Source organism: Gekko japonicus, unplaced genomic scaffold (genome assembly GCF_001447785.1).
Source record: "Gekko japonicus isolate JY-2015 unplaced genomic scaffold, Gekko_japonicus_V1.1 scaffold473, whole genome shotgun sequence".
Taxonomy (NCBI): Eukaryota; Metazoa; Chordata; class Lepidosauria; order Squamata; family Gekkonidae; genus Gekko; species Gekko japonicus.
Genome location: NW_015172566.1, coordinates 344,592 through 360,859, shown reverse-complemented (window position 1 = coordinate 360,859; position 16,268 = coordinate 344,592). Strand labels below are relative to the sequence as shown.

The 16,268-nt window shown below is 42.9% G+C and overlaps 1 protein-coding gene across 1 annotated transcript; it reads left to right on the top strand.

Annotated features, from left to right (window-relative positions):
- Window positions 1-2,078: 2,078 nt before the first annotated feature.
- DRD1 (dopamine receptor D1) lies at window positions 2,079-3,437 on the top strand. The gene has a single exon (XM_015421332.1). It carries the CDS (start codon window positions 2,079-2,081, stop codon window positions 3,435-3,437), a length of 1,359 nt encoding a protein of 452 aa, XP_015276818.1.
- The last annotated feature ends 12,831 nt before the right edge of the window (window positions 3,438-16,268 follow it).

The window sequence follows — 16,268 nt, the reverse complement described above, 5'->3', positions numbered from 1 at the left end:
CTTTATATATTTATACATATGTATAAGCACACATATGTATAAATATAACCACAAGTAGAGTGCTTATGTATACTGAATGGCATTGCTAACTGAATACCTCCTGGCTCTCATGTACATTTTACATTTTTTGCAAAATAATGTAATTGTTGTCTAAGTCTGTTGACTATCAGGATACACAAACACGCCCTGACTATTTTGGAAGGGTGAGAAAATGCCATTGAGACCAATAAAATTGTAGATCGTTCCAGTTAATAAGGCATGCTCGAAATCGAATGTTTGGATAGTCTCCCAGCCTCTCTGTTGTATGTGCTTGGAATATATGGAATACAGTATATGTTTATGTACTAAAGAAGAGTAAGAAAAAGATGCATGTAGTGCTTCTTTGATTTTAAGGCTGTTTACTTGTGTGACTTCTGTTATTAGTACCACGGCCTCATGCCTAGATTTCCCTTCTCTTTGGTGATTTAGGAAAGAGACCCAAAGCAAACAGACCTTTCCTAGTAAGGTGATGTCGTTATCTCCTACCTTAGGAAGGAAGAAGCCTGTGCCATCAAGGTTCCTGCCTCAGCAAGATGAAGACAGAGTGCCTAGGAGCAGAGAGATAAATCCTAGGGTCCAGAGCAGGAGACCCTGAAGAGGCTGCTGTACCGGGGCATTTGTAAAGGCAAAGGGATGATGAGTATGACCTAATCCCATGAGCTATAGTTGGAATGTGGATTTTTCTCAGAGAGCCATGGAAAAGTAACTTGACAGCAAAGGACCTAAGCTAACTTAGTACCGTACTCATATTTAATAGAGTAACCAAGCCACCAGCGTGACGCCTACATCAGGGGCCAAAGGGATTTGTGCTCAGGTCCTTTTTCCTACTCCTTTCTTCCAATGAAGACTAAGAGGCGACCGAAGCATCTCCATGATCTTTGCCAGAGAGTTGGGAATATTGTGCCTTTGCTTTGGGATGATTTCATCCTGATGGGCCACTTCAACAGGATGTACAAAGCGTGACTTGGGTGATGAGCTTTTCGACAGGACTGACTTGATGCACAGAGTTTGCACATGAATCATAAAGGGATGGCTGGAAATTGAAGGTGCTTGCCCCTGCACTTGGAAGACTAATTTTGCAGAAGCAATCTTGAAAAGTCAGGTCTGGTGGCTTTTGCTGAAAAATTAACACCTGCTGGTCCACGTGTCTCTCTCTATCCATCATGGCAACACAAAATTATACCGGAGGCGATGCAGCCTGCCTGCTGTGATTGTATCTTTATGCTGTGCTATGCAATTCAAACTCTAAATAAAGTGGAAAGAAAATTGCTCTTCTCTGAACTGGAACACAGCATCAGACATAAAAAGGTAGGACTCAGAATTCCCCCTCAAAAACAAATGAACCTGTTGTTTCTTACGCATGTAATGTCTTAAAATGTAAATTTATTTTCTTTGCCTCTAGGACTGTGAATCTTAAAACAGTGTGGAACAATATGAGGAGTTGATTCCTGAGGCTGCCTTTAAAGAGAGAGCACTGACGTTTTAATTTCATAGCAGAAAGGTACGAAGGCTGAAAGGGTATTTTTAAAAATGTCCTGCCAGTTAGGGGGATGGAAAATTAAATTAGAAATAAAAGTACCTAATGTGTTACGCTTCAGTAGATCTGAAGGGCTAGTTAAGTGGACACTGGACAAGCTGAATCAATAGCCTATTTTAGTGGGAATACGTGAATGCTGCAAAGTGATTGTGACCCTGGTCTGCTGAGATTATTCATACGGGATTTTCTGAGGACTTTCCCACTGGCCTGTTCCAGTTAGAATATTCTGGTTTAGGCTGAAATCCAGCAGGGCTGGCTGAGAAAACATGACTGCGATAGTCAGTTCTAGCTACTTGCCACAGAGCGGCTGATGTTTCTTAATGAGGTTCCTAAGGATGATGGGATCCCTCCCAAGGGCGAAGAGACTATAGCACAAGCCTTAGGGGGTCTGCCTGGTGGTGAGTAATTAATGGACACCTGATGTCTGTTTTGTGAGCTCTGCAAGGACAAGAGCTGATGTCATCACGAAAACCCATGATATGATATTGCCTCAGGAGAAAATATGACTTGGAACAACACCACTATGGATGGGGCAGGTTTGCTTGTGAAAAGGGATTCCTGCTTCCGAATCCTCACCGGCTGCTTTCTCTCTTTGCTCATTCTCTCCACGCTCCTAGGGAACACCCTGGTTTGTGCAGCTGTAATTAGGTTTCGCCATCTGAGGTCTAAGGTGACCAACTTCTTTGTGATCTCTTTGGCAGTCTCAGACCTTTTAGTAGCAGTCTTGGTCATGCCCTGGAAAGCTGTGGCAGAGATAGCTGGCTTCTGGCCTTTTGGATCATTCTGTAACATCTGGGTAGCATTTGATATCATGTGTTCTACAGCCTCTATCTTAAATCTCTGTGTCATTAGCGTGGACAGATACTGGGCCATCTCCAGTCCGTTTAGGTATGAGAGGAAAATGACCCCCAAGGCAGCGTTCATCATGATCAGCGTGGCGTGGACCTTGTCTGTGTTGATCTCCTTCATTCCGGTGCAACTGAACTGGCACAAGGCTAAGACCACAAGCTTTTTAGACTTCAATGCTAGCTTTCAAGGTGTAGCCATGGACAACTGTGACTCCAGTTTAAACAGGATGTATGCTATCTCTTCCTCTCTCATTAGCTTTTACATCCCAGTGGCCATCATGATAGTCACCTACACAAGGATATACAGGATTGCTCAGAAACAAATAAGACGCATTTCAGCCTTGGAAAGAGCAGCAGTGCATGCTAAGAACTGCCAGACTACCACTGGCAATGGAAACAGCATGGATAGTCAGCAGCCAGAAAGTTCCTTCAAAATGTCCTTCAAGAGAGAAACTAAAGTCTTGAAGACGTTGTCAGTCATAATGGGGGTGTTTGTATGCTGCTGGTTACCCTTTTTCATACTGAACTGCATGGTCCCTTTCTGTGAGCCTGGTATACCATCCAGGGGAGTAGAACCTTTTTGTATTAGTTCAACCACTTTTGATGTTTTCGTTTGGTTTGGATGGGCCAATTCTTCACTGAACCCCATCATTTATGCCTTCAATGCAGATTTCCGCAAGGCATTTTCAACCCTCTTGGGATGCTACAGACTCTGTCCTGCTTCCAGTAATGCTATAGAGACAGTTAGTATCAACAACAATGGGGGCGTAGCCTTTTCCAGTCAGCTTGAGCCCAGAGGATCCAGCCCCAAAGATTGTAATTTGGTTTATCTGATCCCTCATGCTGTTATATGCCCAGAAGATGATGACATTATGAAAAAAGAAGAGGAGGGGGAACTTTCTAGAGCTCTGGAGAAAACGTCTCCAGCCTTATCAGGTATCTTGGATTTTGAGGCTGATGTTTCTTTGGAAAAGATTAATCCTATCACGCAAAATGGTCAACATAAAACCTGAGTGGTAAAGCTATCAAATTGTAATAGTATATGAAAGATAAGGTGCTTTACTTGAGAAAGTATGTTATTGTAAGAGTTAAAGCCATCACATAAAAAGCCCGGAGCTCAAATTAACTGCTGTTTGATAAAACCATAAAATTTAAAACAAAGATTTCCAATTTACATAACATTGTATTCCAAAGTTGTTCTGTGTTGTTCATCCCAAATGGAAATGGATCTAACATGTAGATACAGTATAGTTGCAAGGAAAACAACTTCAGCTGGATCAACATATGGTGAAACTGAACTGGTGGAAGCAAATAAAGTTTACTATATGGATAAAATGTATTAAATTAAATATAAGATTTCCATTTGACTTGCATAGTTGTTCGCGAGTGTTTCTAGGTTGCGAGTAATGTTGGGTGAATTGGCAGAGCAGGTGATGCCTTTATAAATGATTTTTGAACATCAACGAAGCCTTATAACAAGAGTGGAATATTTTTAATAGTAGAAAAATAGTGTCAATACCGGCTTTATTTATTTATTATTTAAAATTGCTATTTTTTCACATGTTACAACAAATCTATTTATCTTATTTTAATATATGTTGAAATAGTGGGATATTTCTGGGGTCTCACAACAACTGCATTTTGACCAGTTTACTAGTCAGCACTTTATAAAATGAGTATTTGGAAGGTCAGCTTTGCTGGGATAACTAAAAACGTGTACAAAGGCACAGCAAAACAGAGTGAATTTTTTAAAAAGCACTGTAACAAGAGAGAGATGCACTTCAAAAATACAGGACCAGAGTTGACTAAATGACAACTTGTCGATGTTGTGCCCTTATCAAAGCAAAACTAATTACAGCTATTTGTTTGGAAGTTTCATGTTATGTTGACTTTGCTTGACTGTCAGCATGTGAAACTGTATATAGTTTACCTTTTATATGAATACAACTTTAAAGATTAATTGGTCTGAGAAGAATACCACTTTAGTTCACCACAAAAAAGTATTTGCCATTTTGTACAATAAAACCACCCCATCTATGACTTTTCTTATTTCAAAGCTTGGGGGTTTTTCCCACTGGGGAAAACTCCTGATAGCTAAATACAATCTCCATTTTGTCAGATGCTGAAGACAAAACAATGGGGAGGGCTATTGCCCTAAGCCCTGCTTGGGTCATCTCTGTCTCTGCACTTCCCAGGGACATCTAGCTGGCCACATTGGGGAATAAGATGCTGGGCTGATCCAGTGGGGGTGTTCTTACATTCTTATGAAAATAGTATTTTAAAAATGGGGGGGGGAACCTTATGTCATGTCGCCGCCTGTTTCAGTGAAGCTATACTTTTTCTTTCAAAGCATTTGGTTGCGTGCTACAGTCTCCCATTCAGAATGACACTCATGAGATACTGTGGTACTGAAATTAAGTTTAGTTTTCTGTTTGTTTGCTATCTGTTGCAGAATAAATAGTGCCTCATTCCTACTTTGAATTCAGACAGTGAATGGTGCAGCAAAACCCCATCCACATTAGAGCTTCAAAAAGGATGCTGCAATTTATTTCTCGTATCCAAAAATTGAAACCCAAATTCCTGTCATTTTCCTTGGTAATCTAAAATAAAATGAATGAAGTTGCTAATTCTAGAAACAGTCACCAGCATTTAATATACAAAGAACATTCCAAAAGATCAATTTGGTCAGTGTGTGTGTGGGGGTAATGTTAGCGAATCCCAAAGCTTCAGAGAAACCATGAATAGAATTAATCAAGATGTGTAGTCAGGAAAAAGATGAGAGAGATAACTTAGAAGCCTAATAAAGTTATTCATCCCAAATCAGGTCTGTGTTATTCAAGTCTTGTGAATGTTTTCATAATTTTATTGCCTGTAAGCTGCTTTCATACGTATAATAAAATTATTTTGTGAACATAAGGTCAAATAAAGCAATTTCCATTGCATTTATTAATACATCTTTTTTTGCTTTGCTATATTGTTTTAATAAGAACCATAGTGTTTTCCCATTTTTTAAATTTTTGTTTTGCTTTGGAGTGTCTTGTTGCAACAACTATTATGAATTTTTTCTTAGCTCTTTGCCAATGGAGAACACATCCCACTAAAACATCCATCTGGCTCTCCTTTAAAATTGGTTGCGGAATGATCTGATTGATTTCTTCCCTTGTTGAAACACTCAGGCAGAAAAATAAATTATTTGAGTGAGTATGACCTATAGTGGGCTTTCTGGCTCAAAGTCCCACAGTTGTTGATTTTTCATGATGAACTGTAGGAAGAACAATAAAGGACTGAGGAAACTTTATCTTTGGTAAGTAAAGATGCTTGCATAGATTTATGTTGAGTGAGGAATTGCCACCACCCCTTTTGTGACAGGAACACTGCTTTCTCTTGTGAAGCTGAAGTTTTCCCAAGTTTGTATGAATTCTGTTTTTTTTTTGTATCACAGGGATCATTGTCTATAATTATACTAGCACAATCAAACTTCAGTCTTTCACTGGGTCATATTTTCAACTGATGATTTTGTTCCTCATTCCCTAAATGTACAACTGAATTCTGAATAAATTACCAATGATATATTTTAGCTTTCTCAAAGAAATCTGGTCTCCCATTCATAGCCTTGTATCAGGATTAAAGCAACCTGCACTTCTGATGATGAATTTTCCTCAGAACTATTAGTATTAGAATAGTAATATTTGTGCCTATTGGAAACATATGAAACATTGTTTTGATTTGAGCAAAAAGTTAATAGGCTACAGGTTGAAACCTGTAAAAAATCATGGCGTAAATGTTAATGAGTGTGTAAAAGAGATGATGAGGGATGGATTATAACCAGTCTGTACTTCTCTGTGTTGCTCATTAATATGGTATGGTCCTTCATTTCCCTTTTGGGGGTTGAAAAAGGAAAAAGTGCCTCATGGCCTGCAAATATATTGCGTGCAGCTTTTCTTCGAAATCTAGAGTACATTATACTTAGTTCTTTTGGAGTTCACTGAGTATGCAAAGTAGTTCAGACACACCACTGAGGCTTGACAATTCAAAGTGCAATGGTTTGTATGGACTCCCCCCCTCCCCCGCACTCCTCATGTCTTTTTCAGTTTACATTCCTCTGTATTCTGACCACTTGAGCTACAGGTAAAGGTAAAGATAAAGGTTCCCTTGCTCGAAAGCCAGTCGAATCCGACTCTAGGGTTGCGGTGCTCATCTCCGTTTCAAAGCCGAAGAGCCAGCGCTGTCCGAAGACGTTTCCGTGGTCATGTGGCCGGCATGACTAAACACCAAGGCGCACGGAACGCTGTTACCTTCCCACCGAAGTGGTACCTATTTATCTACTTGCAATTTCTTGCTTTCGAACTGCTAGGTTGGCAGGAGCTGGAACTAGAGACAGGAGCTCACCCTCTCTTGCGGCACCCGGGTCTTGAACCGCTGAACTACTGACCTTCCACAGCCTGCAGTTCAGCGTCTTAACCACTTGAGCCACCGCAGCTCCTAATTTGAGCTACAGGCTATATGCTTAATACCAGAGACCATGGAGTAAAATTTTGTCCCTAGAGTTGTGTAGAAATTTTCTGTACTTTCAATCCCCCTGCCTTGGACTTTATTTCTTCTCAATGGATTTTGTAGCAAATTAGTTGCACTCTTTATTCCAAGAAATGATATTTCCATATATTAGCATTATAATCCCCTTCTGGAAACTTGAAATTCTTCTGGTTTTCTTTAAGTGGGCATGCACTGAACTTGAATGAAGTGTCATCAAAGTAATTGTCCATAGTGGGGAAATTTCGGGCTTCTCTGATCTGTGTGGACACATTTCATTCAAGATTTCTTCCCTCTCCACACACCTCGACCTAGCATATAATTTTATTTTAGCCATGAACCCAGTCTCTTTAAGCACTTTAGGTGTCTCAATATTGCATCTACCAGTAGTTTGAAATGGTAACAAAGAAAAAAACAACATTTTCCTACAAGACGTTGGTTCCTTCCACTGGGGGCTCCTGGGTAGAGAGGCTAATTCTAAGCTATATGGGAGGGTTCAGCTGTTGTCTCTGTTTTAAGTAGTGTTTTAATTTATATATTTCCTTTTTACCATAACTAATTCTTTATTTTATAGAGAGAATTTGTTTTTTGGGGGAGAATGGAAGGAAAGCATTCTTCCTTTTACTACTGTGTAAATCAATGGTACATTGCAATCCATGTTGACAGGGTGTGGCAGCAATTACATTCAAATGTGGTGTGTGTGTGGGAGACCATGACCAGAGGTTTTAAGAAATAGACAAGGAAAACATAAGCACAATGGTTGGTCAATGATGCAGTCTGGATTCTTTGTAACTGAGTGAATGAATGGTGGCAGTTCTGGGGAACAGTGCTTATGCAGAGGTCATCTTCTTTAAAATGAGCTGCAGTATGTATACTACTCTGAGTGGTCTGCCCTTATTAAGAAGGTTTTGGATTTCAAAGGAGGAAGGAGAAAATTGCAACTAGACGTGAAACATTTTTTGGTGGGAGTAATAGGAAAAGGTCATCTCGTTACACAGAGGTAAACTCAGGCTTGCCACATAGGTCCCTTGACAAGAAACATTGTAATGGGAATTTACATTGGTAAGAACTCCTTGGCCTTTCTATAACTGCTGGTAACCACTGCATGACTTGGTTGCTTTCACATGTGGTATGGTTAGCACAGGGGTGTCAAACATACGGCCCATGGGCTGGAAGTGGTCCATCTGGGGCTATATTTGCCCATGCGCAGCTGATGAGTACTTGTATTGCCAGATGACAGAGGCTGTACATTATGTTCCTGTATACTGTCCCAGTGTCAATGCATAATGGGCAGTGGAAGTGGGAGGGTGGGCATCAGGGAGATAAGGAAATACTGTAAGAGTGTTAATATTTTAAGTGTGTTTGCATTTTGAGTAAAAAAAAATATTGCTAATTGGGTTTACCTGTGTCCTTTATAAAATTTCTATCTTTGGTACCTGGCATTACACTTTATGACACACATGACCCAGCCTAAGTGACATTTGTGTCAGATCCAGCCCATGTAATAAATGAGTTCAACAGCTCTGTGTTAGAAACTCTGCAAAAAAAAAAAGGCAATGGCAAACCACCTTTGCTTCTCACTTGCCTTGAAAGCTCCTTGCAGGGGTCACCATTAGTCAGCTGCAACTTGATGGCACTTTATACACACACACTGTTTGAAACACAGAGAACTGATGGCCATATGCATGAGACTCCGTAAACAAAAACACTAATCTTATGGGTGAAATTGAATTGTCCTCTTATTTCTACATGGCATGCTGATATTTAACACAGATCAGTACATAGCAAAGTACACCTATATGATAAATATGCTTGTGAATGCACATTTAATGCATTTACATGTTATATATATTCTAGGAGAACAGTTAAAAATGTACTGTGTATGCTTGTCCATAGTGTGACAAATTATAGAAGAGCTTATGTTACCGCAGGAAGTTGAGAAGATACAACTTGAATCAGTTCTTTATGGTGTATTTCCCTCCAGTTTTAACTGAGCACCGGGGAGGCATGAAGATAGATGAGTGGGTTGGTTGTAATGTTCACCCCCCCCCCCCCCAATTATTTGAAATATTTTATTTTGAATCTTCATGAAGGTGCTACCAATACTCTGCCCCTTCTTGCTTTCTTATGTTCCTGGATCGGGAGAGGGTGATGGATTACAGTGTGGCTCATGGCCCCAGGACTCCCACTTGAGGGAACAGAGCTTCTGTTTCCTTCTTCCTGGCACAGCCATTAAGTATCCAGCTGAGCTGGCCAGGTCATCTCTAACCCTTAAATGCTGCATCCCAAGACCTACTTCCCATTTCCTCCCTAGCTGATGCTTGCTTTCTGTTTTCTAACCCACATGTTTTGAACTTCTGTCTCCTGTAACGTTATAGAAGTTATTGTTCCCATTGCCTGGCAGTGAAGTTGGTATTCTTTTCCCATCCTTGGCACTCTCGCCATCCCCATAGTAAATATCTATTGGTGTTTGTGGTAAATTTCCTTTATATGTATTGAAAGGGCTAGCTACTTACGATCATCACTATTCTGCTCTCTGAGGCAGAATGAAGACTGGTTTACATATTAAGTGGGAAAATACGATACTTTATTCCAAACTTCCCTTCAAAGTACCCCCACTTAGAGAAGTTTACACATCCCTTGGCCATTTAAATGGGCTTGCAGACTGCTGCTGTTAAAACCAAATAAGCCACAGTGCATGTCCCCACCCTCCCTGTACCCTATAATAACAAAAATATGAAATCTAGGTAAAAGAAAATTGCACAGTCCTCTAGTTATTATTATAGTTGCAGAAGTGGAAAATAAGAACTCTGAGTTCACACAGCTGCTGAGAAAGTAAAGGATCATAAATGATATTTGCTTGTGTACCTGTGAACATTTTGTAAGGGAGAAATAGACTCCCATGATGCGAATGGGGAAATTATTCAAAGAAGGAAAACACTTGTTAGAAATAATCAGCCCTTCAGTTCCTTCTTGTGTATTTGGTTAGCAGATCTTTACAATCTTCTCATGTATGTATTCCATTTTTTGAGCAGAAAAATAGTTTCATATTAAATTGTTATTGGATATCCTTGTTGGGCCTAATGAGAATATGGAAACACACAAATCACAGGCAGGAGCAGGTGTTAAGAGCCATTTTGCAAGTTAGGCTTATGTAGGCCATCCCAGAATATTTATCTGACTGTAATAGCAATGTGTTGCCAGGGCTTCTGCATATACTAATTTTAGTTTACTAGATTAAGAAAAAAATTAAATGCATGATATTGTTCCATAAACACATGGGCTGTAATTATGAAAATAACACAGGTATTCTGTTAATTTTATGGCTGGTAACAATGAACCAAAAAAGCAAAACAGATGCTTCTTGGCTACAACTTGTTGGCTTTATGGTCCGCAGTCATAAATGCTGTTTCTGCAATCCAAAATACAGCTGTATCCTGCAAAGCAGCTTATGAGTAACTACTATTTATGTCATTAGTAACAGATGATGCTGGCCTGTGTGGAGCTTACAACATTTCAACTGAAAGTGGAAGAGCAACAACAAACCTTGGCTTCAGCCTTCAAGTACAGATATATGATTGAAATCAAGTGCAGAGTGTTTGTTCTAGTCCTTTTGAGAAGTAGGGCTAGCCACTGCCTTCTGAAAAGATAACATGCAAGGTCAATAATACACTCAGTTATATATAACAGCAGTGCTCTGAGGGGAAAAAAGAGCAATTTAGACTTTCTCAATTATTCCCAATTTATATTGAGCAAGGGGTAAAAAGAGAGGGATACACTTCCCTTACTCTTGGGTGGGTGTATAAAGTGCCTTATTTATTTAGTTATTTATCTCATTTGTACCCCACCCTCCCCAAAAAGCAGGCTCAGGGCGGCTCACAGTCAATGCATAGATACAATTAAAACAACATAAAATCATCTAAAAACAATTCAAGTTATAACTAATACAGATTCATAAACTGCTGGTGATGGTCAATTAGTTGTTTGAGATGGCTTACTTTAAGAGTATACACAGAGGTCTAGCAGTCATTCTGCTCATGATCTTCCTGCGGCGCAGGCTAGATGTCAAAACCAAGTAGTAGCGGCGACTCCCTAGTTGAAAGCCTGGTGGAAGAGCTCTGTCTTGCAAGCCCTGCAGAATTGCAAGAGATCCTGCAGGGCCCTGATCTCCTCCAGGAGCTCATTCCACCAATATGGGGCCGCCACTGAGAAAGCCCTGGCCCTGGTGGTAGCAAGCCTGGCATCCTTGGGGCCTGGGAGGGTCAATCAATTTTGAGACCCTGACCATAGTGCTCTCTGGAGTATACATGGGGAAAGGCGGTCCCTCAGGTATGTCAGACCTTGGCCACATAGGGCATCAAAGGTAAGAACCAGCACCTTGCAGTGAATTCCGTATGCTATTGGCAGCCAGTGCAGTGTCCTCAGCAAAGGCTGGATGTGCTCCCACCTGGGGAGACCCATCAGAAGCCTGGCTGCAGCATTCTGCACTAGCTGTAGCTTCCGAATTTGCGACAAGGGCAGCCCCATGTAGAGAGCATTACAGTAGTCTAATCTCAAGGTGACCATCACATGGATCACTGTTGCTAGATTGACGCGGTCGAGAAAGGGAACCAGCTGCCTAATCAGTCGAAGATGGTAAAAGGCCGACCTGGCAGTGGCTGCTACCTGGGCCTCCATTGTTAAGGAGGCATCCAGGAGCACTCCCAAGCTCCTAACCTCCGGCGCTGGCACCAATGGTGCCCCACCGAAGGTTGGGAGTGGGATCCCCACCCCCAAACCGCCCACAGGACCTCCATCTTTGTCCAATTCAGTTTCAGCTGGCTCAGTCTAAGCCAACCAGCCACGGCTTGTAGTGCCCAGTCCAGATCTTCTGGTCTGGAGTCCAACTGGCTGCCCAACATTAGATAGAGCTGTCATCAGCATACTGGTGACATCCCAGCCCATGCCTCCGGGCAATCTGGGAAAGGGGGTGCATATAGATGTTAAATAGTGTTGGGAAAAGCACTGCCCCTTGAGGCACTCCACACTCCAGCAGGTGCCTCTTGGACAGCTGTTCCCTTAGTGCCACCCTTTGTCCCCGACTTTGGAGAAAGAAAGCGAGCCATTATAAGGCAAGCGGATCAGTAACTGATGGTCGACCATGTCGAATGTCACCGACAGGTCCAACAACATCAGCACCACCAATCCGCCTCAATCCAGATGCCTTTGGAGGTTGTCTGTGAGGGCAACCAGTGCCGTCTCCGTCCCATGACTAGGGCAAAAACTGGACTGGAAGGAGTCTATGGCGACCCCAGAGGGTTTTCTAGGCAAGAGACTAACAGAGGTGGTTTGTCATTGCCTTCCTTTGGACTTTCTGGGTGGTCTCCCATCCCAAGAGTAACCAACGCTGACCCTACGTAGAAGAAGAAGAAAAAGAAGAGATTGGATTTATACCCCGCCCTTCACTACCCAAGGGAGTCTCAGAGTGGCTCTTTTCCCTTCCCCTCCCCACAACAGACACCCTGTGAGGTAGGTGGGGCTGAGAGAGCTGTGACAGAAACTGCTCTTTTTCAAGAACAGCTGTGCCAGAACTATGGCTTGCCCAAGGTCATCCAGCAGGTGCAAGTGGAGGAGTGGGGAATGAAACCCAGTTCTCCCAGATTAGAGTCCACGGACTTAACCACTACACCAAACTGAGATCTGATGACATTGGGATAGCTTGTCTGAAAGTCAGTGCTGTCCTGGAATTCTTGCATGGATTCCAGGGGACTTGGAGGCAGGGTCAGCACCAGCATAGCCTGGGTTGGGGCACTTGCCAGGGCCCAGGGGTCACGGTTGGGCCGACTGCTGCTGTCCCCCACCCCCACCCCTTTCTGCCACCGGTCTGCATGCCCTTCCCAATCTGTTTGCTTGAAGTGCTCTGCCACCCATGCTCTCACCTGCCCATTGTCATTGGAGAAAAGGCATGTGGTGCACAGAGGCAGTGCTGTTAGTGGTGCCCTGACTTGGAGAGCCCAGGCTAGCCCAATCTCATCAGATCTCAGAAGCTAAGCAGGGTCGGCTTTTGCTAGTATTTGGAAGGGCAAGCTCCAAGGAATACCAGGGTCATGACGCAGAGGTAAGCAATGGCAAACCACCTCTGAAACATTTCTTGCCTTAAAAACAAGTCAAGCTTGCCATCTAGTGGTACATACAGCTAAAAGAGCTAGAACTTCTGGCTGCCAGACAATGTTAGTATCTCCTGGCTATTCTACACAAAATGCCATACGATAATTATTGCTTCTAGTGGCCATGGCAGCAGTGATTCCGACTGCATGCAGTAGCTAGTGCTGTTGGGGAAAGGATGTGCAGGTGGTGCAGGCAACTAAACACAGGCAGTAGGAGGGCTTATGAGTGGGAGAAGGACCCATAGGCAGATGGGGAGCACACAGGTGGGGAGGTGGGAAAGTATGAGGGGGGCTGTTGGTGTGCAGGCCTGTCTAGAACCCGCCCTGCTTAGAAGGGTGATAATGGGCTTAGAAGAATGCAACTCTGTTTAGGATGGCACTGTAGACCTATGTTTGATCATTCCTATAGAATGGGAAGAAATGGTGTGCTTACTCAAAAGGAATATTAGGTTTTTTCTCCAAGGTCTGCTGTCAAGAAAAAGAGACTACAATTACACACAAGTTACAACTACAAGTATGCACAGTAATTAAAAACAAACAAAAACACACAACATTTTGAGGGGGGTCATCTTACATTCAGGATCCTCTTCCATTTGGGTAAATGTGGTACTGGATGTATACCAGACTTACAGACTTTAAGATCAGCATAGAATGATGGTTCCAAATAAATTCTCTGTGCTTCTTTGTATTATCTGAGGTGGGATTTGTTCATCTCCCTCTGTGAAGAGATACACAGTCTCCAACAAAAGAGGTTTCTTGCTGCTGGGCAAAATGTACACCCAAGTACCACTGGATATTACAATAGTGTCTAATTTCACTTTACAGTAGTGTGCTTTATAGTAACTTTACAGAACTTTTGCAACAGTATGTGTTGAAAAGAAATAGGCTATTTTGAGCTGTAGCCCGGACAGAATTGGCCATAAAAGGATAAATTGGATACGCTAATGTTTTAATTTTGTTTTGCATAGCTTAAGTTTTCCCCTAGATCTTACTAACAGTTTTATAAATAAGTATTCTTTAGGAAGCATAGAAATGTCTTATTTTTGTTGTGCTCAAAGAAATAACTGGAAGTCCAAGCAAGTTGAATTTTCTGCATTTGATAACATCCAAAGGCGCTCTGAAACCTGGATGCTATGAAAAATGGATTGCTCTTCCTGAAGTATGACTTCAGTCTGTCTGCAGGGGCACCACATGTTTGAATGTCCCCCCCCAACACATCAGAGGGAAAAACATGTGAAGTGCATGATCTTTAACCCCCTTGAAGACTGTGGTATCAGAATGCAAACGGATAAGCTTATTCAAGGCAGCATTTTGCCTTTCAATCCAATGGTATAATGGTAAGAACGATTATGGTAGATGCTTACCATAACTGGACTGAGCTAGGTACCCTTCAGAGTCCTCGAAATGTCCACTCCACTGGGGGGTGCATAGTGTGGTTCTGTGGAACTTGCTGCAGGGGGCTAATGGACGTTGCCTGTTCTGTTAACATCTATTGATCATTTGCCACCCCGTACCAGCCTCAACCAAGGTGGTGGTGGGGAGGGAGCCCGGCTTGCAGGCAGCCCCACAGGGAGTCAGGCATTTGTCCTGATACTGGGGTGTGGATTCACACTGTTCTTGGGGAGGTGGTGAGTGAATGAAGGCTTTGGAGGCATGGTCTCTAATCTGGGAGAACTGGGTTTGATTCCCCACTCCTCCACATGCAGCTGCTGGTGTGACCTTGGGTCAGTTACAAGTTGTTTCAGAGCTGTTCTCTCACAAGCAGATCTTGAAAGAGCTCTTTCAGCCCCACCGATCTCACAGGAGGGAGGGAAATGGGAAAGGAGATTGTAAACTGCTCTGAGACTCCTTCAGATAGTGAAAGGTGGGGTGTAAATCCAATCTCTTCTTCTCTTCTTCTTATTGTTCCTCTGGCCATCCCATCACCTGTTCTGCCACAATCTATTTAACATTTAAGTATTTGGGAGTAGGAATGAATTTCTTGCTGTGGTATATGGGTCACTGTAGGCATCAGGTGTGTGCTTCACAATGCAGGAGGAAATAGTTTACCCTGAACAGTGTTAGATATTAAAATTTTATTGTTTTTACCAGGGGTCTTTTGGGGCCGGAGTGTGCCAGAGTGCTGCTCCGGGAACCCAGGTGCCAGAGGCGGTGGCAGCAAGCCCCGCCCCCAGCTCCCTATGCTGCGGCCCCCTGCCACCTTCCCAGGCCAGCACCAGAGTGCTGCAGCCCGTGGGAGGCCAGAAGAGCCCCCCCACCTCTCCAGGCCAGTGACTATACCACTGACCCATGGCCCTTTAAAGATGATGCCTTATAGAATTATTCTATTGTCAGTATTCTCTACTCTGATGGGCATCAGCTCTCCAGGAACTCAGGTGGAGATCTTTCATATCAGTTGCTTCCTAAGCCTTTTAACCCAAGTTGCCCACAATCATGCCAGGGATCTTCTGCATGCCATGCAGATGCTTGAACAAGCCCTAAATATCTTTCTGTCCTCAGATATTAGATGCCACTGTATACATGCCCTGACCTGAATGGCCCAGGTCAGCCCAATTTCATCAGATCTCAGAAGCTAAGCAGGGTCAGTCCCAATTAATCCTTGGATGGGAGAACACCAAGGAAGACTACAGTTTCTCCACAGAGGTGGGCAATGAGAAACCATCTCCATTCCTCTCCACTTTCCCTTTGGTGTAGTGGTTAAGTGTGCGGATTCTAATCTGGGAGAACCGGGTTTGATTCCCCACTCCTCCACTTGCACCTGCTGATGTGACCTTGGGTCAGTCACAGGCTCTGGCACAGCTGTTCCTGAAAGAGCAGTTTGTGTCAAAGTTCTCTTAGTGTGGTGTGGTGATGTGAGAGCCAGTTTGGTGTAGTGGTTAAGTGCACAGAATCTAGTCTGGGAGAACCCGATTTGATTCCACCACTTGGAGCTGCTGGATGACCTTGGGCAAGCCATAGTTCTGTCAGAGCAGTTCTCTCAAGGCAGTTCTTGAAAGAGCTCTCTCAGCCCCACCCACCTCACAGGGTGTCTGTTGTGGGGAGGGGAAGGGAAAGGCGTTTGTAAACCGCTCTGAGACTCCCTTGGGTTGTGAAGGGCGGGGTATAAATCCCATCTCTTCTTCTTTTTCTTCCTTTCTTCCTCTTTTCCTTCTTCTCTCCTTCTCTCTC

Bases quoted from the DNA above. Each gene is read 5' to 3' on its own strand.
- DRD1 (XM_015421332.1), top strand. From the start codon at position 2,079: ATGACTTGGAACAACACCACTATGGATGGGGCAGGTTTGCTTGTGAAA.